At 32.7% G+C, this 25718-nt stretch overlaps 3 protein-coding genes across 6 annotated transcripts; 2 read left to right on the forward strand and 1 right to left on the reverse strand.

Moving 5' to 3' along the window:
• Positions 1-535: 535 nt before the first annotated feature.
• LOC141697108 (F-box protein At5g39450-like) lies at positions 536-4483 on the reverse strand. Its single transcript, XM_074501324.1, has 2 exons — positions 1937-4483; positions 536-769 (listed from the first exon to the last, which is right to left on the reverse strand). Exons 1-2 carry the CDS (start codon positions 3772-3774, stop codon positions 766-768), a joined length of 1842 nt encoding a protein of 613 aa, XP_074357425.1. The 5' UTR covers positions 3775-4483; the 3' UTR covers positions 536-765.
• A 3030-nt stretch (positions 4484-7513) lies between these two features.
• LOC141697222 (farnesylcysteine lyase) lies at positions 7514-11918 on the forward strand. The gene is made up of 5 exons (XM_074501500.1): positions 7514-8102; positions 9277-9450; positions 10067-10426; positions 10532-10707; positions 11399-11918. The coding sequence occupies exons 1-5, from the start codon at positions 7617-7619 to the stop codon at positions 11649-11651; spliced, it is 1449 nt and encodes a 482-aa protein (XP_074357601.1). The 5' UTR covers positions 7514-7616; the 3' UTR covers positions 11652-11918.
• A 1657-nt stretch (positions 11919-13575) lies between these two features.
• LOC141697684 (uncharacterized) lies at positions 13576-25183 on the forward strand. Of its 4 annotated transcripts, none has more exons than XM_074502181.1 (19): positions 13576-13749; positions 14453-14525; positions 16602-16645; positions 17393-17435; positions 17704-17898; positions 18020-18160; positions 18281-18421; positions 20192-20260; positions 20514-20558; positions 20789-20868; positions 21029-21093; positions 21178-21244; positions 21348-21461; positions 21629-21702; positions 23079-23176; positions 23252-23311; positions 23425-23493; positions 23573-23626; positions 24756-25183. In XM_074502181.1, exons 1-19 carry the CDS (start codon positions 13652-13654, stop codon positions 24819-24821), a joined length of 1596 nt encoding a protein of 531 aa, XP_074358282.1. In that variant the 5' UTR covers positions 13576-13651; the 3' UTR covers positions 24822-25183. The 4 variants fall into 4 exon arrangements, with proteins under 4 accessions (XP_074358282.1, XP_074358281.1, XP_074358280.1 ...); XM_074502180.1 differs by having other exon boundaries at positions 18023-18160; positions 18278-18421; XM_074502179.1 differs by having other exon boundaries at positions 13577-13749; positions 18278-18421.
• Positions 25184-25718: the final 535 nt, after the last annotated feature.

A 25718-nucleotide genomic window follows, 5' to 3' on the forward strand; every position in this document is an offset into this window, starting at 1 on the left:
AATGCAGCGTTAGTCTATAATCTATAATTAATCCCCGGTGATAGCTCACCTTTAGAGCTCTGGTTAGTATGATGTTTATATACTCCTTCCTTTAGTCCCAATTTATCTGTCATGTTTGATTTTTTATCGTCAAATTGACTCAACTTTGACCGTAAATTAAACATCAATCTTTCATTATTTTTAAAAATCGAAGAATACGTATTAAAGTTGATTACATGTACTTTCTAATAATATAATTTTTATAATTTTTTTCGATTATATACTATATGAAATTTTCATTCAAAATTTGGTCAATTTAACCGCAAAAAGTCAAACATGGCAGATAAATTGGGACGGAGGGAGTATATATATTACCTGAGCAGATTAGTTTATAGAAACAAATTTTTGCTGCTTTTGACATTTCAAAACTGAAAGTTTTATTTTACATTTTCTTAATATGTAAAATCTTTCAGCTATTGGAAATAATGTAGATATATGATGTCATAATCCAAGTATCTGGCACATTCTTATTTCCGAAAAATCCCTTTGTATTCAATTTGAGAAGGCCGATCCAATCATCCAGTGCAATCACATATAAAGTACTTGGATACAAGAAAAATTGGCTCTCCTAAGAAATTCTCTTTTAAAGAACCTAAACAGAAGAGTTTTTTACTGAGGAGTTTACTTACTGCGACATTATAAGATACAGGCCCCAACTTTACGAACATTGATGTGGCAGGATAGGCGATGGTAGTGCTTAAAACCGGGGACATGACGTGATCATATTTATCTGTAAACGGCATAGAAAAAGCTCTATCAGTTACAAAAACTAAAGGTTACAAGATTCAGTAGCAAAGTTTTCAATCATGTCATGAATTTCATTCCACGCTTTTTAACCTGTAATGACACACTCAACAACTGTGGGGATAGGATATAGGTCAATAATTTAAGATCTTTATCAGATGTACAAATATTCCTGTATCATAACCTGATAAAACTTGTTCAGAGTACAATCGCATTTTAAGAATAACTACAAGGATCAGTGTCTTAACATGGAAGCTTCTCAAAATGTAAACATGTATATGATTTATCTAAAAAATTATACAGAAATCAGCTTAGTCTGCCCAGTTCTCATCTTCAAGTAAAAAAATAAATTATTTCCTTATTTTATTAGAGCCAAAGAAGTAACAACAGTTATGCACTTATCTGCTTAAGTCTATCGGGTTCTCATCTACTAGTAATAAATGAATCATTTCCGGATTTTTATAAAACCAAAGTGACAACTGACAAGTTAACTTCTTTCGATAGTCCCACTATCTGGAACTTACATTTTAGCAACTTTTAAGTCGAAGTCATCTGCATCCTAATATTTACACTCTAGAGTAGATGATCTTTTCTGAAAGTCATGGACCATCCATAGCTATTACTCTTACCCTGATCAAGTATCTTCAATTGTTCCTTCGAATTTTCAGTTCAATTTGTTTTCTCTATCTTTACTCCAATAAATCAATCTTAAATTCAGTATTGAAAATCTAATACATCTTTTTTGCTTTAAAGCACCGAAGTTATAAACCAATTCACCAATCGTCTTTTTTGCCTTACATGCAACTTTCTCCGTGATCAAATCCATTATACACAATTTTAAAGTAAAAACAATTGCAACTCTCCTCTTCTCGCATATACGTGTATATATTGCTTAAATGATTATTGCTTATAAATTTGATAAAACTTCATGTGAGCGAAGTGTCATTGTCCAGAAAAAATCTGTTTTTTGGTTCATCAAAAGTAGATTCTAATTACCCACAGTTTATCTAATACAAACATGTTAGGGAAAAAGAGTAGTACCAAACCGAAATCCTTAAACATAGAGAAAGGAAACAGGAGCAGTTGAAGCAACCTAAGTTAGAAGTACACACTACACAATTTTCAAAAAGTTTAGTAGTTTATAGCCGCATACCTTTGCAAAGCCAGACCATTTGAGGTGCTTGAGAAGCCAGCAAAAACATTTGAGTAGGACTTCGTTAAATATGCAAAGTTGGCAGTTGGAGGTAAAGCAGGCACCCTTTCACCCTTCTTTAGAAGTTCTTGCAAGTTAAGCCTCTGCATTGTCAAGACTGTTCTAGATTCTTTCCATATGAAAGCAAGAAGCCCACCTTGTATTACAAATAAAGAGCCAGGCTTTGAACCTGGATATCTGAAGCCATATCCATTTGCAATACCTTCTCCTGTATACGCACATGTAATATTAAGAGGTTCAGAATCTCCATCACTATCCCACGGGAAAGTCTCTGACGAAGGCTCATCAAGATTGACTATGAACATTGCGGAACCATTTGGATGCAGAACATAATGAGTTCCCTCCAAAATTTTGGTAGCAATAAGCAAGCGTTGGTCTTGGGACTCTTCATATGATAAAAAAAGGAAATAGAGTGCTTTTCCAGGCTTGTCTTCGGAGGGCATCCCAGGAGGCCAACCAAATGTTCCTCCCCACAGACCACCGTATTCTTGGGATGGTTTTGGCTCTTGCATGGGCAATTTGTAAAGAGCAAATCGACTATCATGCATATTTGGCCAGGCTCGATAAGAAGATAGCTTTCCGTTTGAAGCATTTAGGGCTAATCCTATTGTATCACCTGAATAAAGAAATTCTTGCAGTTGCGCATGCTTACTGTCACTTCTGGAAGTACTACTTCTCAAACGTTCACGGCCATAAATAGTTAAGGTCGATTTCCCAAGTATTTGTTTCAGGCCATCTTTGAAATATCCAGCTATATTTTTCCTTTTGGTAGACTGTGTTAGACAATCATCCTCACCAAGGGAAGTGCGTAAACCAGTTGAAATCTCAAGAGCTTTCTTCATCTCACTTATTTCCAGTTGGGTAGGATCAGCAGGCGGTTGAGAATTGCCATTGTATTTGCTACAATTGTTCCGAAGCTTGTGCATTTGCATAAGCAAATATCTTCTCTCACGCAGATGCATGAAATCTTGTTGAAAATTCTTGTAATCGCTGCTCATTCGAGGAAAGAGGAGTCCACTTGCCAAATCGGGGACCTTCAAACGAACTTGACTAGTGACAGTCTCAAGTAGCTTTCTTCTATCACCAAAGGCCAGCCGATTAAATTGCACCTTCTGTTTATTTTGTCCAAATACTCTCTGTGACTTCAAATTCAAGCTACGCAAGGGGTCAATTCTTGCTAGTAGCTCCTTATCATCCGCAAATTTTTCACCACTAATTTGTTCTTTTGGTACGACCTCGAGCAGTAGCATATTACAAGCCTTATCTACAGCCTTAACAGAACCAGGATAGAGATAATCATCATCCTTGTCCCTCCCATGAAGGAAAAACAAAGAGGAGCCATCAATATCACCTAATATCTCAAAAACCGGTGCCCACAAAATAGGACCTTCTTTAATGCCTAACGGACCAAGCTCTTGTGGTATAATCCGACACCCAACAATAGAAATAAAACCTGGCATTACATAAACCACATTACCCAGTTCCGGATTCTGGTGAACCCAAATCCCAATCAACGACTTAACACTCTCAAGAAACTTACAAAGCACCCTGTACGACAAAACCCCCTTTCGCCATTCAACAAGATCTCTAACCGGCACTACTCTAAGCATTTCACATTGCGTAAACCAAACCTTATCATTAGTTGCAAGTGCACTCAAGCTTCGACAGCACAAACATAAGTTACACACATCTCTTGGACTTAAAGATTGCGCAACAATAGCAAAAATATCATCAGGAAGAGCAAGAAGAAAACTCCACCCACACGATTCACCCATCATGGCAAAACCACAAATTAACTTAACAAACCTATAGCTAAAATTGTATCAATCCACACAACTTCAAAAATAAATATCTACAAATCAAGGCTCACCAAACCAAGCTCAGTTTCACACAACATTAGCAACAAACAGCCTCTCTCTCTCTCTCTCCCCCCCCCCCTGCCTCCCTCCCTCCCTCTCTCTCTCTCTCTGTCCCTCTCCCTGCCTCTCTCTCTCTCCCTCCCTACCTCTCTCTCTCTCTCAAGTAATTTATAGTGCAAAACAAACAGCTTAGCTCTCTCTCTCTCTCTGTATAATATAAAAAGCTAAGCAATATATAGTGCACAAGTATGTAACAACACAAAATCAAGAAGTGGTAGCCATACAAAACCTACAGCAAGACCCACAATACACACAAACACACACAATAAGTATTGTATCAAGAACTGTAGCAGTAAATTTCAAGAAAGCCCAGAATGATCAGATCCTGATCTGGGTGATAATAAACTATAGTGCGCTCTTTATTTCAAGATTTTTCTTGAATTAAATACAAACATCAACAATAATAATTGTAGAAATTGATGAAAAAATGGAGAAAAAAGGTGGAAAATTGGGAATGTGATCGATGAATCTAGGGGGAGGCAAAGGCTAGGAGGAGGTTGAGTAGTCGACCAAACTGTGTTGTTTAGAGTCAAGAAAAGTAGTGGACCATGATTACTTCTGTCCCCACGCAAGTGTACCACATTTTCGTGTGACTAGATTAACATGTGAAGCGACCATGTAAAAATTGTCTGTTAAATTCTTAAATGTACGGTTACATATTTCGAAAATCGGAGCTAATCGATTAGGGTATAGATTTATAATTTATTTGATAATTTTTAAAAAATCGGATAATTTAGTTAGGAATTATCGGGAATCGATCAGATCGGATAAAAAATTTTAACCGATTTTTGAATGAGCTATCGACGGTTTTTAAAAAATCGACTGATTTATATAATAATGCTTACATGTAATGAATTAAGATTATTTATTTTATCTTAAATATGGTGAAAAGATGGTATATATCAAGAAATCAGTTATAAAATCTTCGGATGTTAAAGAATGACACTAATTAGTATTTTATTTTAATATTTTATTAAATATCTATATAAATTGAAAGAAATAACGGAGAAAATATGTCTCACTTTTTGTAAGAGTTTTATCATCAAGTGAATTTGGCAACAGAGTGTTTATCATTGATTGTGTATAAAACTGCAAAGACAAAAGATAATATAACTGAGTCAAAAAAGTGTGGATCAAGCGTATAAAAATAAGCAAACACGTTTATAATATACTATCATATAACCCATGCGATGCATGGACTGATTATAATAATTGTAATTTTATTATTTTATAAAAATAAATTATATAAACAATAATTAAATATTATTGAGATTAACAAATTAAAATATTTATTTGTATGTATTATATTATTGAAGTATTCAAAATATAGATAGTTAAAATTTTAAAAGATCCTTGTTGCGTAGGTGCATAACCTAAGAGAGTTTTGAATAACAGTGGCGTATGTGGATAATTTGGTATAATTTTTTATATATTATTTTTAAATTTTTTCTTGGTTTGCTATTTTTTTGTTATATTATAATTTGAATTGCAAAAATTATTTTTAGAAGTGTTTGGTTTCCAACAGATAAGGTAAGTGGGTGCGATTAGAAATTAATTCGGATAATAATTCATAAAATTTGTAGTTATATTAGATATATAATTTATTTTTTTATATAAATTATATTTATGTAAACTTTGTTTTGGAAGGTGTTAATATTATTTTTAGGAATGTGTTAACCAACCGACTAAACGAAATCATGTTTCGCTTATAATAGTATATTATATATTTGGGGTCGTCTCGTCCAGAAATGGTATGAATTTAGAATCATAATTTAGGTGGCATTGTATTGAGATATCATTTTTGATAACGGATATTTGGTTTAGTACTATAATAAATATGTTTGATTTAAAGTATTTCTAAATTATTAATTTTAATTTTTGTGTTTATTATTATTTTAATAAATTTTTGGTTCATTTTTTCATTTTGTATTAAATATTCACATTTGTTTGCTTAAATTAAGTTTAAATACTAGAAATAAGTTGATTTCCCCTCCATTTCACTCATACCCACCCCCGCCTCCCTCCCCAAAATCAAGAACTCATACCTTATGGGATAAGAGGAATGGGTTTAGACTTTAGATAAATAAAATTCTAAACGTATATGGTTATAACAGACAAAACTCGTATAGGTATCGAATGTCTCCAATCAAACGACCCCCAATCAATTACCTCTAATGTGATTGAGTTTTTTAAATTGTTTTTTATGGTGTGCCCATAAACACATTACAAGCATAAAATTTCATACATTTGACTTATTTGATTGGCTTCATTTTTCAACAATGATGGACTCCTCTTCATATGCAACATGTACATCAATTAAAATGAGTTAAATTTATAAATTTTTGTGTTTAGTACGTATTCACAGACACATAATACACAAACCATTTTTAAATTACATATAATAACATCTACAATGGTAAGTGCTCTTTGTAGTATACCAACCGACTAAATAAATCCAATTTATATCATATAAAATAGTGCTTGGGAAATGTATAAATATACAACCTTACTCTCATTCGAAATAATAAATATATTGTTTATATAAAAAATCCTCAACTTGTGTGTAAAGAGATTTGTGTTTTGGGTAGGAGGTAATATACAATGTTGCGTAAAAGTTACGAATAGCCCAACATAAATTATTTGGACATGTACAACAAGCGACACAATACCTTGACCCATAATTTATTTCGTACAAAACTTACTTATGTCTGTGAAAATTTTCGCTAATTAAATGAGTTAAGTCCTTCTTGTCCGACCAGTTTGTTGTTAAATATTTTAAACACACGTGTAATCTTTCGTAGCCCCAATATAATAATCAAAGATTTCGACAACAATTGTTAATTGAAACATCGCTTGTTTTCTATCGTGATTATGATTACAATAGTAATAAGTAATCAATTACACGATCCGATCAGAGAGAGCGATACAAAATTAATTTTTTTATTATATCTCTCTAATACACGATACCTTATAGTTAAAAATTAACATAATCATTTATCATTATTTATATTTTTAAATCTAATTTATCCCGGATATAATTTTAAATACAAGTATCATACCTAGCATTATTAGAGCATTTATATAGCTCTTAGCTAGAATGATTATAATTAATCAATTTAAAACTAAATATACTTAGTACCATTGCAAATACTCTTAATCTATATTATTATATTAAAAACGAAACATTAAAATTTGGTTGTTGGTCATTGATTACTCAATGAGAGTCGTCAAATCAAATCGACAATAATCGTTAGATTTATTCTTAAAAATTAGTATTATTTAAAAGTTATAAGGTTCGAATACTGCCAGTAACATATTAAAATTATAAAAAAATTAGTATTATTTAAGAGATATAAAGTTTGAATTCTGTAACATATTAAAATTAGAATTTATAAAAATAAGCGTTCATCGTACATGTTATATACAAGTATTATATAAATATATAAAAATGTTATATCCGGCAGTAAATATAGTTGTAATAGGATTTTGACAGCTTGTCCGTCTCACTTGTACACTTGTGTAAATTTTAATAACTAAAAATCAATAGTATTCAAGATTTTATAATTTTACGAATTTAATAAAATAATATTTTTATGAATTTTCATTCATTATCGCTCTCATCAAACAACCAACTAAACATCTCTCACACAACTCTCCGGTCAACTCCTCACTCTCCCCACCGGAAAACAAATTCCGGCGACATGTCCACCTCATCTCCCTTCCTCTCTATCCTCATCATCCTCATCCTCACACCTCCTCTCTCCTCCTCACCACCTCCGACGACCTGCATCATCGGAACCGGCATCGCCGGCGCCTCCGTCGCGCACTTCCTCCGCCGCAACTCTCACACCGGACCTATCCACATCTTCGATCGAAGCGACGTCGTTGGCGGCCGTATGGCCACCGTCACAATCGCCGGCGACACTTTCGAAGCCGGCGCTTCGATTCTTCACCCTAAAAATTACCACGCGGTGAATTTTACGAAGATGTTAAATTTAGAAGTTAAAAACGATGAGTCCGATGAGTCAGTGTCGTTGGGGATTTGGAATGGGAGTGGATTTGTTTTTAAGACGATTGAGTGGAATTCTAGGTTTTCGTGGTTTCGGAGTATTCTAGGGTTTGTTAATTCGGTTAGAATGCTCGTTAGATATGGCGTTTCGTTATTTAAAATGAATCGATTTGTTGAGGTTAGTTAGTTGCTTCCTATTATCGATGCTAATGTGTTATTGTTTTGTATCATATGGCGTTATGTTATTTAAAGTGAATCTATTTGTTGAGGTTAGTTAGTTGCTTCCTATTGTCGATGCTAATGTGTTATTGGTTTGTACCAATTGTTTACGTTATTTAAAATGAATCGATTTGTTGAGGTTAGTTAGTTGCTTACTTGTTAGTTATTTGAAAATTTGTTGATGTTAATTTGTTATTGTTTTGCATTGTGTATTTATGTTTGTTAGTATGAAGTTGGATATGATTTTCGGTGATAAATTGGATTGTTTCTCGATTTAGGTGGAAATGGAATGATAGTTATGTAGAGTTTATGTAGAGTTATGCAAGTCATGTGTGCCTATGCGAAATAATTTTAAATAAAGTATGTAAAGTAGGAAACAGAAGTGTATCTTAAGTTCTTAACATGTTGCACATGTGGAGAGGACTTGATTTAAGAAGCTATTGCATGTGAGTGCTTCTCTAATGGTAAACATTTACAAACCAGTTCCTAGATCAATCAGAACATACTTATCATGTGTCATTGAGTAGGGGGATATATGGAGGATAAGATGTACAAAGCCCTAGGAATAGGAGTAGGAAAGTTTCTTTTGGCTAAGATCCCTAAGTTATATAATAAGTTCCAATTTTTTTACACATATTAACGTATCTAAGTATGCATGGGTTATTTTAAAAATGTTTTATTTTTATTGGTTTCTATGCAATTCAAGCACTTTCCATGCATTTTACGTGAATTGACTAGTTATGGTCAATGTTTATGCTAATACATGTCAATAGTTATATTCCATGCTAATACAGTATTAGGTTGTTGATTGTAATATATAGGAATGCGATCAGCTGTCCTTTACCGGGTCTATTCCTGAATTATGATGTCTGATAAATGATGCAATTTTTTTTTTCAATAAAGAATTATTATTGTTGTCACATTCTACTTCAGTTCATTACAGTTAAGGTTAAAAGAAGCCAGTAGCGGTTTGTTTTAGCTGTAAATTTTAAATTTTAAACTTTGTATGTGAATTAGTATATACCTGCTAGCTGTATATCTGTCAAGAATTTATCTACACGCTGAGACACACATATTTTGGTTAGTTTAAAGAAATTCTTAGTACTGCGGTCTTTTATGTGTTTCCAATGAAGGTTACTGTGGATAGTTTCTTAAAGTATTATCAAGCATCTGAGTCTAGGCCAATTTTTGAGACGGTGGAGGAAATGCTTGAATGGGCAGGTTTATACAATTTAACCACCAGGACATTGCACGAGGAATTGATTGATGCTGGCTTATCTTCTTTACTGATTCAAGAGCTTGCTACAGTAAGGACTCTTCCTAATAATTAGACAAATTCATGTGGATACATGTTTATATGTATATATTTGTAGCACATGGCATTTCTCTTGTGTTGGAACTGGTGGCCTGTTAGTCACTGGGATTTTCAAAGAGCCGACTATATTTGTCCAGCATTTTTTTTTGCTTGCGTGTGCAGTGTGCACATGTGCTCGATTATGGTTACAGCACTTGTATTGATCCTTAAACAAAGAAAATTTGGAGATGCCTGTGTATTGTCCAGCATTTGTATTGTTTGACATAGATGAAGCAACGCTGTAATGCTCGAGTGAAATTTGTTTGACATCGAAGATGTCTCAGTTTGTAGTATTTAATGAAATTTCTAATATCTCTCCCCATGTCTCCAATTCTAGCACCCTGCCAGTATAATAATTTTTTAATCATCTGCTTTTCCGAGTTGTGTTTCTGGAATCAAAGTTTGTCCAAACATTGTAGTGCTTTCACGCCTTGGACAAGACTTTTTAGTAGTTCTCCGTATGTTATATCGTTGATATACAAAATAAACATTAATTCTATGGCTCATATATTTGACCATTTATTGAGAATTTTCTCTGTATCTTTGGTTGATCATATGATGTTGGACAGGTTATCACAAGAATCAACTATGGTCAGAGTGTCAGCATAAGCGGACTTGCTGGTGCAGTTTCCTTGGCGGGATCTGGTGGAGGGTTGTGGGCCGTTGAAGGAGGAAATTGGCAAATGGCTGCTGGATTGATAAATCGTTCAGATGTTGCATTGCACATGAGTGAAGAAATAGAATCCATCTCTTATGTTGGAAGTGCTTATGAACTCAACTCCACAAGAGGGAACAGTTACAAGTGTGATGTCACAGTGGTTGCTACTCCATTGGATGAGCTCAATATTTCTTTTAACCCTAAGATTTCGATTCCTGATAGGAAGTTACAACACACTCATGCGACCTTTATTAGGGGGCTCTGGAATCCTGTAAGTAAATGTCTCTAGCTTATATCAGTTGTATGGTGTTATATAACTTCCCAGAATAGATTTTGAAGTTTTTTCTTTCTTTTATTCATGACTTGCTTGGACAAGGCATATTTTGGCTTGAATCATTTATCGGATATTCCAGAGTTGGTGGGGACAATAGAGAATTCAGATCTCCCATTCACTTGCATTTCTATTCTCAAGAAGCACAGTGAAAAAGATATGACTTACAAGATGTTTTCTCGGCAACCAATGACAGATGTGTTGCTGGATCAAATCTTTAGGTAATAGTTTCATTTATTGCTTATTATAAACTTGATTCTTATCTATGAGAAACGTGCTTTCTTTGCATGCTATACAGTAGCTTGAACAAATGCTGGACTTCATTACCAAGAATGCATCTTAGACCGGATAGAACCAATTTCATATTTTCATTAATATATTTAAAATCCATCTACAACTTAACTATATCTTGTACACTCTTTGAATCACATTCCGTAATCAATCTAATCCTTCCGGCAGCAATGTTTTACATCCATGCATAAAATCATAATGATTGTTCTTATTAATGTATTAGATATCAGGTCGTACTGAGGTTAAGCTTTCTTTATAAACTATAAAATCGAAGGTGGATCTTCTGTAGGGATTATTAAAAGATAACGTTGCCAATCTGTAGCCAACTTTCTAAGCCTCAAATTTTGATTCCAAAATACTCTATGTTTTATTATTTCTTTCATGATGATTTTATTATCAACAAAATACATATGAAGGTTCATCTTGAGCTACGAGGTGTGAAGTACTTCATATCTTGGTTTTAAGACTGGTATATAGCAGCAACTTGTTCACCACCTTTTAATGATTGTATATCTAAGCAGGAACCGGATTTATGCATGTACCTTACCTGAACCTGTTCTGCAGAATGTTTACTATCGTTATTACTAAATGCTAATCCATGTCAATTGCATCATTTTGTAGTGTGAGGAACGAGACAATTCGGATAAACTGGGGGGCATACCCTCATTATCATTCTCCTGAGAAGTTTGCACCTTTTATGCTCGACGGTATACATTTGTACTACGTTAATGCTTTTGAAAATGCAGCCAGCACCATGGAAACAAGTGCTGTTGCTGCTGAAAATATAGCAAGGCTTATCATGTCGAGATCTTCTAACAAGCCACCTTCAATTTCATCAGACTATGCGACTTCTGGTTCTATAAGATCCGAGTGAGTGTCTGGTATTTGCTATGAAAGCTATTAAGCCATATGCCTACAATGATGCATGGACTGACTTACTGTTTCTGTATTGTACTTTTAGTATTTACCATGTATTGTAAATATTAACATTGGGCTGTTCCACTGGAGATTTATGGTATGTGTGGGGATTGGGGAATGGACAAGAGGGGTTGTCAAAGTTTATTCCTGAAATTGTATTCTAGTAGAAAAGAGGAGGTTCGTTTTGTAAGTTTAAAGGATATATAATGTAAATAATTATATACACAGCCTTCTTTTTCCAAAAATTCCAAGATTGCGGTATACTTACAAAATCAATCAAAATAAGAGAAATTATTAAAAATATTATTTTTTAAAAATTTGATTGCGATTTTTCTATATTTTAAAATTAATTATAAAAATACAGATTGTAATAAAAACAATTATATAAGCAAATTTTCTGAAAAAGTAGTTAACCTTTTTAATTACATTTGTGGTTCCAACCGGGTTGCAAAATTATTTTTTTGCAAATTAAAACTTTAAAAAAATAGTATTTTACAAAAGTTACTTCCAAAAAATGTATTTTTAAAAAACCTCTAAAAGCAATTCTAATTATTAAAATAAATTATTATTATTATTATTATTATTATTATATCCTATATATAATTGGTATAAGAGAGTTTAGGTGGTATGGTTGTATTAGTTCTAGGCTGCAAAACAAACACCAGCCTGAAAAAACAATATAACAGTGTACTAAATTTGCAAAAAAAAAAAATCCTAATACGGGAGAAAGAAGAAATATAAAAATCACACAAAACTATAATAATTTTTTTTAAAAAGGTAATAACTATAGTAAACATAGTCTATAAAAGAAGAATTCATGTTTAATTGGACGTAACACCAAATTTCACCCAAAATTTTTTATTAAAAAGTTTTTAATATAAAAGAATTGACAAATTAAATTGTAATTCACAATATTCACCATCGGAAAATTATAGAGTGAAAAGTAGAAAATTTCAATTAATAAAAAATTAAAAAAATATAAATTTCATGAGTAAAGCAAGTAAAGTAAATAAATCTAAATGAATACTAATGAAAAGAATTTCATCAACTTATTTATGATAATTATAAATTCTCATATTTTCTATCATTATCTTAATATTGTATTATATCCTATACATAATTGGAGTAAAGAACAAACATAAAAAAATTAATTGTATATGATATAATAAATTTATTAAGTGAATATGTATAAATTTAATAATTTTAAAATTAGAAATAAAAGAAGAATTCACGATTAATTTTCACCCATAAATTTTCATTAAAAACTTTTTAATATAAAAGAGTAGACAAAATAAATTGAAATTCATAATATTCACCATTTGAAAATTACGTATAGAGTGAAAAATAGAAAATTTAATTAATTAAAAATTACAGGAAAAACATAAATTTAATGAGTAAAACAAGTAAAGTAAATAAATTCAAATTAATATTAATAAAAAAATATTATCAACTTATTTATGATAATTATAATTCTCATATTTTCTATTATTATCATCTTAATATTATAATATATCCTATACATAACTGGAGGAGTAAAGAAGAAAAATAAAAATTTAATTTTATATGGTATAATAAATTTATTAAGTGAATATGTATAAATTAAATAATTTTAAAATTAGAAAAATATGAAGTTTTAAATAAAAAAATAATAAAAGTAAAATTAAAAAAAATCAATTTTAATAAAATAAGTTTTAGTAACTAATTAGAGTTAGAGATGTCATTTTATAATTTTTCTAAAAAAATAAATTAATTAAATTCAATATTAAAAATTTATATAATATATTTATAAGATATTCTCGTATATTGCAGAGGTATAAATTTAGTACAAATTTGGGTTTTTAAAAAAAAAAACTAACACAAGTACTTGAAGTACCCAACAACTGAAGTAGTTGACGCTGGACTAGAAATAACCAGTTAAACACAAAAACATCCTCAGATTTTAAACAAAAAACTCAAATGATGTCAAAAACTGAAGACGACGAGGAGCGCCGGAGAAAGTACGAGGAAGCCCTCGAAGTCAAATCTCTCCGCCGTATAATCAGCGCTTATCTCAAGTCTCTCTCTCTCTCTCTCTCTCTCTCTCTCTCTCTCCTTCTTCATCACTGCTTATACTTATATTTGTGTCTATCTATGTATTTATTTATATGTTTAATTACTGGATTCTCGTATTTATTTTTTAATTTGAGCTCACTGTTTTTACTGTAGATACATGTTTATTACTGAACTGTTTTTGCTAATTAGTTTGTTTTGGATTTACTATTGAACAGATAATTTTACTGTTTAAACCCTAGCTGATGTAATTAGTTATTTGTTTTTTTTAGTTTCGAATTCGAGATTAAAATTTTTAATCAATTTGTACTATGTGTTAATTATAAATTATTATGGTTGATGGAAATAAACGAATGTCTTGTGAAAATGTAATGATTATAGAATATAGATGCTGTATCGTACTATTTATATTGAAATTATTAGTTCGTATGTTTCTTAATGCTTCAATCTTACTATAGCATTACGAGTATTGTTATTCGGTGATTTGATCATAGCAAATTAGCAATGTGTATATGAAAGTAATACTAATTTGACAAAGCATATGTTCCCTTGATATACTATTTGATATTAGCCATCATTGTGATTTAAATTATTGTGGCATTCTATTTCAGATCGTTGACTTGTTGTTATTTTTTTAAGTTTTAATGCATGGTGTGTTACTAATAATTGCATCTACTTCTTATATTCTTGTTTGCATAATATATATAGTTACCCAGAGGCTGCAGAGGAGGACTTAAAAAGATATGAACGGTCTTTTAGAAGGCTTCCACCGGCACATAAGGTAAATAATCATTCGTTTTTAGTTTTCCCAATGCTGCATCGGTGTCTGTATAAGCATCACAGTAAAAGCTTGCTTGTCCTTTATGCATATATCTGCTTGAAGCACTAGTTCACCCCTTCACTTTCACAGTTTTGACACCACCGATTCTGACATTGTAGAATGTATGTCTTTATGAACCTTTTAAGTACCAAAATAATAGGCTCATTACGAATTGTTGGTCCTTTTCTAATATCAATAAAGGCATTTCATGCGCGGAGATACTTCACAGGGTAATTTGTTAAAATTTGAGTGGTACAAATTGGATGAGTAACTAATTTTTGTACAACAATTAACCCTGGAATACTTTGAAGGTAAAACATGTACGTATGGGCTCAAGGGGAAAAAGTGCCGCTCGAAAAGAGTAGAGTGTGAGAAGGGTACGGAGTAGGCAGTCTTACCCCATTACCTCATTACAGAGGTTGTTTTCAAAAAATGACCACGAAGCTCCTTAATATATGCTCGTTTTAATATATAAACAAATGACCCCCGACTCTTAAGGACCAAGAAGATAAGTGGAGGAGGAGGAAGTATTTATATAAACAGTAGGTATAAAGTATGATCAATAACTCCATTATATATCAATATATGAAATTAATTTGAATGAGCTTTTCAATTGACCAATTATCTTTCGCATTTCACTTGCATGGGCCGAATGGTAAAAGTATCATAAGAGAGAATTAGTCTAATCGTCTAATTACATAAGCTGAATTAATAAAGTAATAGGAACTCGAACTCTGTGATCAATACAAATGTTGAAACTCGTTCCGATTAGCTTGAGTGTTGTGGCTTAGATGTGAGTTTTATATGTTTCTTAATCCACTTCCACTTTGACTTTAATTTTCTACTTTGCTCATATAGTGGAGGTAATCTTAAAGTTGAATAAAATTATATTTGTTGTTTCAAACAAATTAAGTTAGCATAAGTTTTAGTATATGTTTAACTGCAGATATAGTAGATCAACAAATTATTACAACATAGTAAATTAGTTTTGCTTTTTGGTCCTACCATAACAGCGTAATAGCGACACTGTATGTAAGTCATGTTATTACATTTACACTGGCCTCTTTTAATGAAAAATAAAATTTCAGTTAATTTCTTGTACATGCAAAAATTTGAATTTTTGAAGACAAAGAAAATCCTTATGTAATTTATCATAATTATTAAAGTTTAAGCCTTATTATAATTGTTAATATGTATATGTATTTGTATATCAATTCGCAAAGTATATGTTAGTAGATATTCTTCACTCGATAGTAGTTTAATGAGCGAACAATGAATTTTGTTACTTGATGAATATCAATCTATTTTTAGTATGTCGCAACTAAATAATAAATTAATGTTATATATTTTTCTATTTTATTGGTGCCAAGTAAAAAACCTGAGACCACTTTCTACTAATAGTAAATGGTATCTTGCTCTATTTTTTTTCATAACTTGATCGCTGTGTCTTTTTTAGCAAGTACATGAATATTAAAATGTTTGTTGTAGTTTCTAGGAATCAAACCTCAAATCATATCCCTTTTCTTGTAATAATATATATATATATATATAATTTTTGAATATTTTAAATTTTTTTGTTAGAGGTGGGAATCAAACCCTTGTTTGAAGAATCTTTGGGGTCACCACCAGACGACGGACTCTAATTATACTAAGAAATATAATGATTTTGTAATTTTGAATGTATTTTTAAACTTTTTAAATATTCAGAAATTGTGATTCAAGTTAGCCAAGTAACTCCTTTAGTATTCATGTCAACTATGGAAATGGCAATATACGACTTGTTCTTAAAATCTGAGTCTTGAGCAAATGTGATGCATATGCCACATGCCGTGTATCTGTGAGAAAGTTTGGTATTGTATGTAATTGCTTATATGACACATCCGATTCATTTGACTGTATACACACAAGACAGTCTTCACTGATTCAATATTGGGTTAAAGAGTGATTGACCAGTCACTTCTTTATAGTGATTGCTTGGAACATTTCCGTTATTACGCTGACTGCTTTTCTCCCTGATTATTTTTTATGCTTTTGTAGGGTCTCCTGTCTCACCTTCCTTTAAAATATCAAAGACTGAGAAGGTATATTTTAGTTTGACTCGTTTCGTGCGTTGAGAAAATTGAGGGTATTGTAGTAGTTTGTCTAGCTGGTTTCATGGAGTTGAGTGGAGCTGCATTTCTAATTCATGTCTATCTGTAAAAACTTCATTGGTTAAAGGTCATTATAATTATGGTGTTTTTACTTTTTATATGATTCAAACTTAAAATTTGTTTATTTTATTAGGTAATACCTTTTCTGGTCCTCTCTTAGGTTCTCGTTGTTTGGTGCAAGTTTTCTTTTATCATGATTTTTTTAGAAACCAAGCCATTGAAGCTTGGAAAATATTGTTACACGTCCTGTTCCATATCGACAATGTAGCAGGTGTGTAATTTATGTTTATCGGACTCTGGTCATACACTCATAGTTAAACATGAGACATGATCCGAGGGAGAAAAAGATGATCCATATTATAATAAAAGGAGAATATGACACCTGAATTGTAAGTTACAAATCGTATTATAAGGATTACTTTGGGACCCAATGCAGTGCACTACTTCAATAGTTTAATAGCATCAAGTATATCTTCATGATTTTTTGTCCTTTTTTTTCCGTGAAGTCCTCTAATAGTGCAATACAGTTGTTTATATTTGTGATAAATTTATATATTGACTAGGTCTTGATAGTACAAATTGTAACAACAGAGTGCTGTGTGGATACCTGTATATTGCCATTTATTTTGTTAAGATTATGTACATTTCACACTGAAGCTGCTGTATTTCTACTTGCAGGTGTATATCTAAGAATTCATATTTTATATTCGAAATGCTAAAGGTGATTATTCTAGTCTTTTGTTTTTATTACTCTATTTTTGAAAGATTTTGAGGTCTTCAGTATTATATATCTTCTGTCTATTTGCTGCTTTGTATGCTTCTCACTGATGTCCTGCGACTCTGTTGATGATATTCTCAGTCCGAAAAATGTATTTTACTGCCATAGCTGTCCTGAAACCGGATGAATGGTCTAGTTGAGTGGTTCATGGTATAATCCAAGTTAGTTTTTTAATCAAGTCATTATAGTGTAACTGTTTATTTCTTGGCAGGCATTTGAACCTCCCCTTGATTTGAGCCAAGACCTTGACATATGTGAACAAGATCCACAGAATATCTTCGATAATACCAGAGAAATCAATTATTGTTCTTGTGGGTCTGCATCAACCTGTAAAAAAGGATGTCATCCAGGATGCAACGAAGCTATTAGTGGAGAGGAGCGGAACGTAGTATTTAGATCTCCCGAGGTAATTGCTTTAGGTGCACCCTTTGTACCACCAGCTTCTATTCTCTAACTAAATCTGCTATCAAGTTTATAATTACCTGGTTATTTTAGTTTGTTATTCCTTTTGGTCGTCATATGTGTAGCAGGAGGAGAAACTTGGGCTTTTCATTGAGTCCGACACGGGAAGCCGTCATGTTTTGGAATGTGATACCAAAGCAGACAAAGCTAGTAACGCTGTTAAGAGTCAGGAAACTTCATACTCTAATGCAGACTCCAATAATAATGTAAGCCACCTGCCCCCAGCACTTACATATTAAATAAATCTGCTGTTAAGTTTATAATTACCTGGTTACTTCTGTTTGTTTTATTCCTTTTGTTCTATTTTTGGCCATCATATGTAGCAGGAGGAGAAACTTGGAATTTTCATTGAATCCGGCACCGGGAGCCGTCATGTTTCGGAATGTGATACCAAAGCAGATAAAGCTGGTACCAACGGTGTTAAGATTCAGGAAACCTTGCACTCTAATGAAGACTCCGATTATAATGTAAGCCCACCCCCACCCCCACCCCCAGAAATAAAAATGTAAATTAATGATCCAGTACTTGATCAGGTCCATATACTAGCATTATTTATTGAAATGACAAGTTGGAAATTTTCCCAGTTTTTGAAGTTTGATTTTGCGTGCTAGCCTACTAGATCTACCCTATTGCGTTGAGGTAGAAGTGGCCTAGTTCAATATCATTATTCAGAAAAATCCTATTGTGAATCTGTAGCCATCCTTTTTATATTCATTTCATAAAGTTATGATACAAGTTTTTTCATAGAATTTCCAGACTCCATCCTGAAGGCAGTTCACTCCATTGTCTTATAAGTCAAATATACACAGTTTCATCTCCTTCTGTTGTAGTTATGGCGGTCTTGATATTTTCTGGACGCAATATATTAAAATCCCATTCTACAGATTTTGTTGTCCTCATACTAGAAACTAAATTTCCAGAATTAATATTGATTATATGTCATCTGCTCAGTTACCACCAAAAAAGATGTAGGTAGTTCTGTGAATCTTAAATATCTTGTGCTTATTTATTACTTATAGATATGTACTCATTCTCAATTGCCTTCCTGAAGATTATGTTTAACATCACTGGCTTCTTCATTGACTATTGCATTAACTCCGTCTTTGATCTTTTATTCTTGTCAATCCACTTCTGTTCATAGATTGGCATGAAAGACTTATATGATATATTGATACGTTATTCTTTTTAGAACTTTCTGTGGGATTCTCCACCAACCATCCTTTCTTACCAAGCAAATTAATCGTTGCACAAGTTTCAGCTTGGTGGTAAATATATCGCCTATGTTAATGTGTTAGTGCGGACTTTACACTGGCGAACTCGCTGCAACTTTAAATTGACGCTGATGACCAACATTTTGTGAAATCTGTTTGGGGTGGGAACTGTTGCATAATCATAATTGGGTATTTAGAGAAAATTTGTTTCTGTCTTTTGACATACAACGTGTTCAGCCTAGATTGATCAAGTAGTGAACACAATGTTTAAATTATTCTCTATGGATGTTTGATGTAGTGGTTGACCGAAATGTTGGGATTCCGTGAGGAAATGTTTGAAAAAGAAATTCAATTTTTTCCTGGTTATTGATTGTCCATACGCTATTTGATTTTTGGACAAAAAACTTTGATAAACTGGTTGCGCAATAACTCAGACCGCTGACGTTCACTTATTTTAGAGTATCTGAATTTATATTTTGCGACTGTTCAACAAATCAGCAAGAAATTGATGTGTTAGTGGTACGTTGAATTGAACCCAGGAGACTGGATGGATGAAGCTGGAAAGTCGTCTTAATTGGGAGGTTTTTTTAAAAGTATTTTGAATAAAAATATTGCTTGCATAACTAATCATCTATGTAAAGTTGAAACAACCTGATCCAAAGGTCATGTAGCCTCCATGGTAATCACCTAACTGAGTCTTTTGATTACCAACCAAGTACAGATCTTAGTTGTGATTCAAGTGAAATTGAGTTTTAAAATTGCATAAAGTATTTGTTGTGATGAACTGCCATTACGGTTAGTTTCAGATTCATTTCTGCAGTTCATAGTTATGCGGGAGAGCAATAGAAGCTACATGAGATGATAATAGGATTGCTGATCTTTTCTTCAAAGTTCTAAATGGTTGTTCCAGTTTGTCGTGTGTTTGATTGAAATCATATATACAGCTATTATAAAATATTCTTTCAATACTTCCGGACCGCTAATCCTATAATGGAAACTTTTCAATTAACCCTTTTGTCATTTCAGGTGTCTTCATCTCCTGATTGGTTGGATCCATCATTGCAGTCTCATGTTCCTCTAGTTGATGTAGATAAGGTATGCATTTATACTTTGGCAAATCTCTTATTTACTCAACTTGAAAATTTATGATTTTTAAAATTTATGATATTTGTGTGAATGGTTTGCAATAATAATATTTATAACAAGTAGTTACACTCATAAGCTGTAAAGTTGGGTAAAGGTGTTTAAGATGATTTTTTTTCTCATTACTATTGATTTGATTCCTTATGCTCTTGTTGTCGAAATATAGGTTTCTTCTTTCCTTCACCTACATTACTACTTTTTTCAGGTTCGATGTATTATAAGAAATATTGTAAGAGATTGGGCAGCAGAGGTATTCATTAATTCATCTTGTTTTAAATATTCTTTCTTGATTTCAAGGTTTATTGTTGCTTTTGGTCAACCCCTATGAAACAAACCAATAAAAAAGAATACAAAAAGGTAAGAATAAGTAAGAAAATTGTACAAGGATATGAGAGGAAAATTGATGTGGAAACGAAAAAAATAAACATAAGAGAGCATGACTACTTGGTTTTGCATTGATTGGCTGCTGATTTAATGCAGGGACAACAAGAACGTGATCAGTGCTATAAGCCTATTCTTGAGGAGCTTAAATCACAATTTCCTGATCGAAGTAAAGGGAGGTACTGATATATCCTACTGCTTTTTAGTTTAGATCCACAAGTGCGGCTAAGCACTTCTTATAATCACTATGCTAGTAGAGCTCTCATTCTTTTTCAATATAATCTCCTGGATGTTATATGTTTATCATTTGAAAACTGAGTTCGTACAAATTTTTTCTAGCCCTCCAGCATGTTTAGTTCCTGGTGCCGGACTTGGAAGATTGGCTTTGGAAATTTCATGTCTTGGTATGTTTCTGAATCAGAACCTGTATATTGTGAACTTATTTAGTTCATTTAGAAGTGATCTGATAAATTAATCTAATGACCAAGGTTTTGCAAGCCAGGGAAATGAATTTTCATACTATATGATGATCTGCTCGAGTTTTATACTTAACCAGTAAGATATTCACACTCGTCAATTGTTAATACACTCTATTCCCTGTTTCGTTGACATTAAAGTTGATCGTTTAACATCGATATTTTTTTAAATCATTTTTTAGAGCCGAAAGGGCTAATGAATGGACTATCCATCCTTGGATTCATAGCAATTGCAATTCACTTTCTGACAGTGACCAGCTTCGTCCTATTTCAATACCAGATATTCATCCTGCCAGGTATTCAGTTACTATTTGAGTTGTTATTCAGTAATGTTTTTGGCTTTGGTGATCATCTGATGATGCCCCTAAACCAAACATAATTATTTATAAATCTTATTGCAACTACAGTTGCAGCTGGAATACCTTATTGCTCTAAATGTCATTCTACTTGCCTTCTGAAACAGCGCAGGGATAACTGAAGGTTTTTCTATGTGTGGTGGTGATTTTGTCGAAGTTTACTGTGATCCAAGCCAAGTAGGTACGTTTATTGACATTGATACAGCAGTACTCTCCTTAAGTTACATTTTTAGTGTGGTTGAAGAGTGTAGCCACCAGGATTAATCTGACTAATTGTTTTAGTTAAACTAGTGCTCGTTAATATAGCTCCTTGTCCTATTTCCGCACCATGCTTACCGTAGTCCCGCAAAGCGCTGTAGTTGGATCCTAACATACTACTGTTCCTTATTGTTTTTTTACACCATACCTGCCGTAGTCCCACAGCGCTCTAGTACTACCGACACAAAGCGACTTCACCTTCTTATGCATGCTGAAAACGAAGTAACTTAATTCCCTAATAATAATCCTCTGGAGTAACAAGTTTATGGAGTATAGGAATAATAATATTGTATAAAATGCCTGTTGGATATTAGTCATATCGAATTTTACAAGTTCCTTCACTATTGGTTGTACCCTGAACTTCTTCTTCAAAAATAAGGCTAAAGTTTCATAACTCGTAAGCACCAGTTTATATTATGGTGGCTAATTGGTTAATGAAGAGATGAGATGATGTAGAAAAGGGTATTATGAGACTTTTTTGTTTGGGAAAACTTTCTATGAAGTAAATTATAGCAATTTTTGTTCGAGTTCGTGGGATAGGCTTCATGTGGGTGCTTACACCATATGCCTTCGGAGAAGTGGTGTTTAAGCCACTTGGGATATATACATCCCAAAGCTGTTTGTGGGGCTCCTGGACAGGGGCCCTGTCTTACATTTCAAGAAGCACTTTGGTGAAGCTGCGGCTAAGCGCAATGTCCAATTTATGGTTCTTTTGTTAGTTTTGTTATGAGGCTACTCATGGTAGTATCCCATAAAAAGTTTTCATGTTTCACAGAGAAGTATATCAGTACATCTTCTTTGGAGGTGGTGTCATATTGAGCAAGAAAGATTCAAAATGTACTTGTAGTAGGAAGGTTTACGTTACACCCATCAGAGTTGGGACAGGAGTATAATATAGTTTAGGTATAGTGTTTCTGTATAATAGCTCTTGGTCATTGTGAGCCTATCTAATTGGTTCAAACAACGTCATACAGAAGATGTTAGATCACCCTTTCTGATGCTGCTCCACCGGTTCTCTTAAATTCTCTCATTTGTCTTGTAGTTCTTTATCTTGTTTTCTTTTAATCTAATTTAATTAATTTTAGCTGAGGTTGTATTATATCATGATTTTTAAAGAGCAAATTCAAGATATTAGCTTACAGACTATAGTGTTGTATTTTCTCTCCTTGAGTTTGCCATTTGGAGTTAAAGCCAGAGATACACATGATATACTAATCAAAGCGTTGCTCTTTGCATATATTAAAAATGTACTGTGGTATGTTACTATGTTAATCAAAATGTTTTGTTCTGTGTATGCAGGAGCTTGGGATGCAGTTGTGACCTGTTTCTTCCTTGATACAGCACACAACATTGTTGAATATATTGAAGTAATTTCGAGAATTCTGAAAGATGGTGGTGTAAGTACTACACATAGTTGCTGGCTTCACTTGTACCTATTCTATTTCCACATATATAAATTGATTGCTTGACAGGTGTGGATAAACCTGGGTCCCCTGCTTTATCACTTTGCAGATATGTATAGTCAAGAAGATGTATGCTTTTCTTTTTAAGCTTCCTCTTATTAAGTGAATGCCCATATATCAATTCTGTAGGCTGAAGATACTGATGCAATGATTTCTTTTAATAAATCTTTGCCACTTTTCAGGAAATGTCCGTTGAGCTTAGTTTGGAAGACGTGAAAAAGGTCGCTCTTCATTATGGATTTGAGTTGGAGGTAATGTCAAATTGTACAAGTTAAATTGTTGCATAAAAAATGTGAAGAGGTCTTTACGTAGTTTCATTTTTTGCAACAGAATGAGAAGACAATTGAGACCACATATACCACAAATCCTCGATCAATGATGCAAGTAAGCTTCTTAAATTGTCAATGCATCTAAATATCTAATACACTGTTCTCATTAAATATATCTACAAATGTCTAGTAGCTATTTACTTTATCTTCTGCGAATGTGATAGACGTTTATAATAACATAGGCAGAATTGGTTCTTTATGTGATGTGTTTAACAGTATTGCTGAAGCTCTGCTGGTAATCTATATAAAGTTAAAAACCATCAGATATTCCTTTTTTTAGATGAATCAAACTTCTGTAGTTTACCAAGAGAATAAGGAAGCTGTGTTGGTATTAGTTTGGCAGCAGAGAAGTTAACAGCATATTTAGAGGAAATTAATCCAGTGATGAGGAACTTACCAATATCATTTATAAGTAGACTTTAGTTGGTGTAAACACAAGGAAGAAGTAAGTAGTATATAGCCATTTGGGGGGGGGGGTTAATTGACACCATCCATAGTCGCACAGTACTGTTTGTTCATACTATATAGAAGGAACTTGTGCAAACAATTACAGTAAAACCTTGGTAATAATTACCCCACAATAAAGTAATATTAGGTCAGTCTCAACATAACAGAGATGGTGTATGTTGATCTCAGTAAATTAATACAATATGGCGCTCCCGAGGTTATTAATTATAGAGGTTTAACTGTATTCTTACAAACACTTGTTGAACAAACTAGTTATGTTGCGATAAAAACTTGTAGTGCAAACAAAGTGTGTTATCCACTAACGTATAACAGTATAAGTAAATAATTTACTATTGTTTTTTCCCTAAAAAGTTCAATAATTTTCATCATTTTTCCAAATATTTCATATAATTTTGTAAACTGGGTTTTTAAAGGAAAGAAACTCAATACTCCTAGTCCTAGGGAAGTAAGGTAAGGTTTGAATTCGTCTAACCTACCGACAGGACTCCTAAATGGGGCATAATGAGTGTTTGTTTCTGTTTGGTTAGATCGAAGTTAGGCTGTAAAGCTATTTATAAAATTTTATGGAGTATTCTCCAAATGGATAAGGAATTCAGCAAAATAGTATGTCAAGAGAAAATGTAGGTCCCTTGTGCGGGGGAGGGAGATGGGGGGAAGGTAACGCCTGGAATATTTTTCAGGACTTCGAAATTTTGATATTTGTCTTCTGCTTGCAGAACCATTACTTCACGGCATTTTGGACGATGCGGAAGGGAGCAGCAGGGGTAAAGTTGCTGCCTTAATTGAGGCTAAATATTGCTGCACCTCAGTACTCTTCGAAGGAACATTGTTACCCGAGATTCTGCGCCAAGTCATCAACTTAAATGATCCTGAAAAGGGAGTGGAATACATGGATCATTACAGTTTTGGGTTAGTTGATCACCACTATGCAGTGCCAAGCCTATAGATTAGAATTCTAAATAGTTTATTTGCACAAAAAATGAGGAATAAAACAGAACATAAAGTATAAGTTTTGTCTTGTTTTTTCTTTTCTGGATTTTAGTTCAGAATATATAAAGATACTCATTCTAGTAACAGAATAGTTTACTCGGGTCTTCGTAAAAAAGAGGATTATTTTAACAAAAATAAAGCTTTCTATTATTACGATGGTTTGTGGCTTGAAACCGTCGGTTTCTACAGTGGTTCATTAAGAAATAGTACTAAAATGTTATGGAAAAAATATTATTTTTCAATAATTGTATTTTTCTATATGTGTGTGAAAATAAAATTATATGTTATCTTGTAAACTTCGGTCACGCATCTGGAACACAAGTGTCAGGTTTGAAATTGGATTTGGACACACATTTTGTTTGATTATGAAATTTGCGTTTCGAGCTAATAAGGACAAGTACATTTGGATTTTCGAGTTAATATTGATGTTTAAATAAAAATTGAAATCTAGTCAGGTCATCGAATTTTAAACAGATCTTCTATTTTTTTAATTGAAATTCGACCTGATATAAAATTTAACAAATTCAAATCTATATCTTAAAAAAAATCCAGATAAAAACGGGATATTCTAAATCTGGTTTGTGGTCTTATAAAATTTGGACCTTTTCACAAGCACAAATATGGCTCATTGTTTTTGATAAAAATTTGAAATATACTATATTTTTGAAAAATATTCCTCCTTCCGTCCC

The sequence above is a fragment of the Apium graveolens genome, chromosome 11, assembly GCF_009905375.1.
Source record: "Apium graveolens cultivar Ventura chromosome 11, ASM990537v1, whole genome shotgun sequence".
Taxonomy (NCBI): Eukaryota; Viridiplantae; Streptophyta; class Magnoliopsida; order Apiales; family Apiaceae; genus Apium; species Apium graveolens.

Coding starts and splice junctions, on each gene's coding strand:
- LOC141697108 (XM_074501324.1), bottom strand. CDS start 3,774: ATGATGGGTGAATCGTGTGGGTGGAGTTTTCTTCTTGCTCTTCCTGAT.
- LOC141697222 (XM_074501500.1), top strand. CDS start 7,617: ATGTCCACCTCATCTCCCTTCCTCTCTATCCTCATCATCCTCATCCTC. Junction 10,427..10,531: donor TTAGGGGGCTCTGGAATCCT/GTAAGTAAATGT, acceptor TGCTTGGACAAG/GCATATTTTGGCTTGAATCA. Junction 10,708..11,398: donor TTGCTGGATCAAATCTTTAG/GTAATAGTTTCA, acceptor ATCATTTTGTAG/TGTGAGGAACGAGACAATTC.
- LOC141697684 (XM_074502179.1), top strand. CDS start 13,652: ATGATGTCAAAAACTGAAGACGACGAGGAGCGCCGGAGAAAGTACGAG. Junction 16,646..17,392: donor AAATATCAAAGACTGAGAAG/GTATATTTTAGT, acceptor TTCTACTTGCAG/GTGTATATCTAAGAATTCAT. Junction 20,869..21,028: donor CCTGATCGAAGTAAAGGGAG/GTACTGATATAT, acceptor AATTTTTTCTAG/CCCTCCAGCATGTTTAGTTC.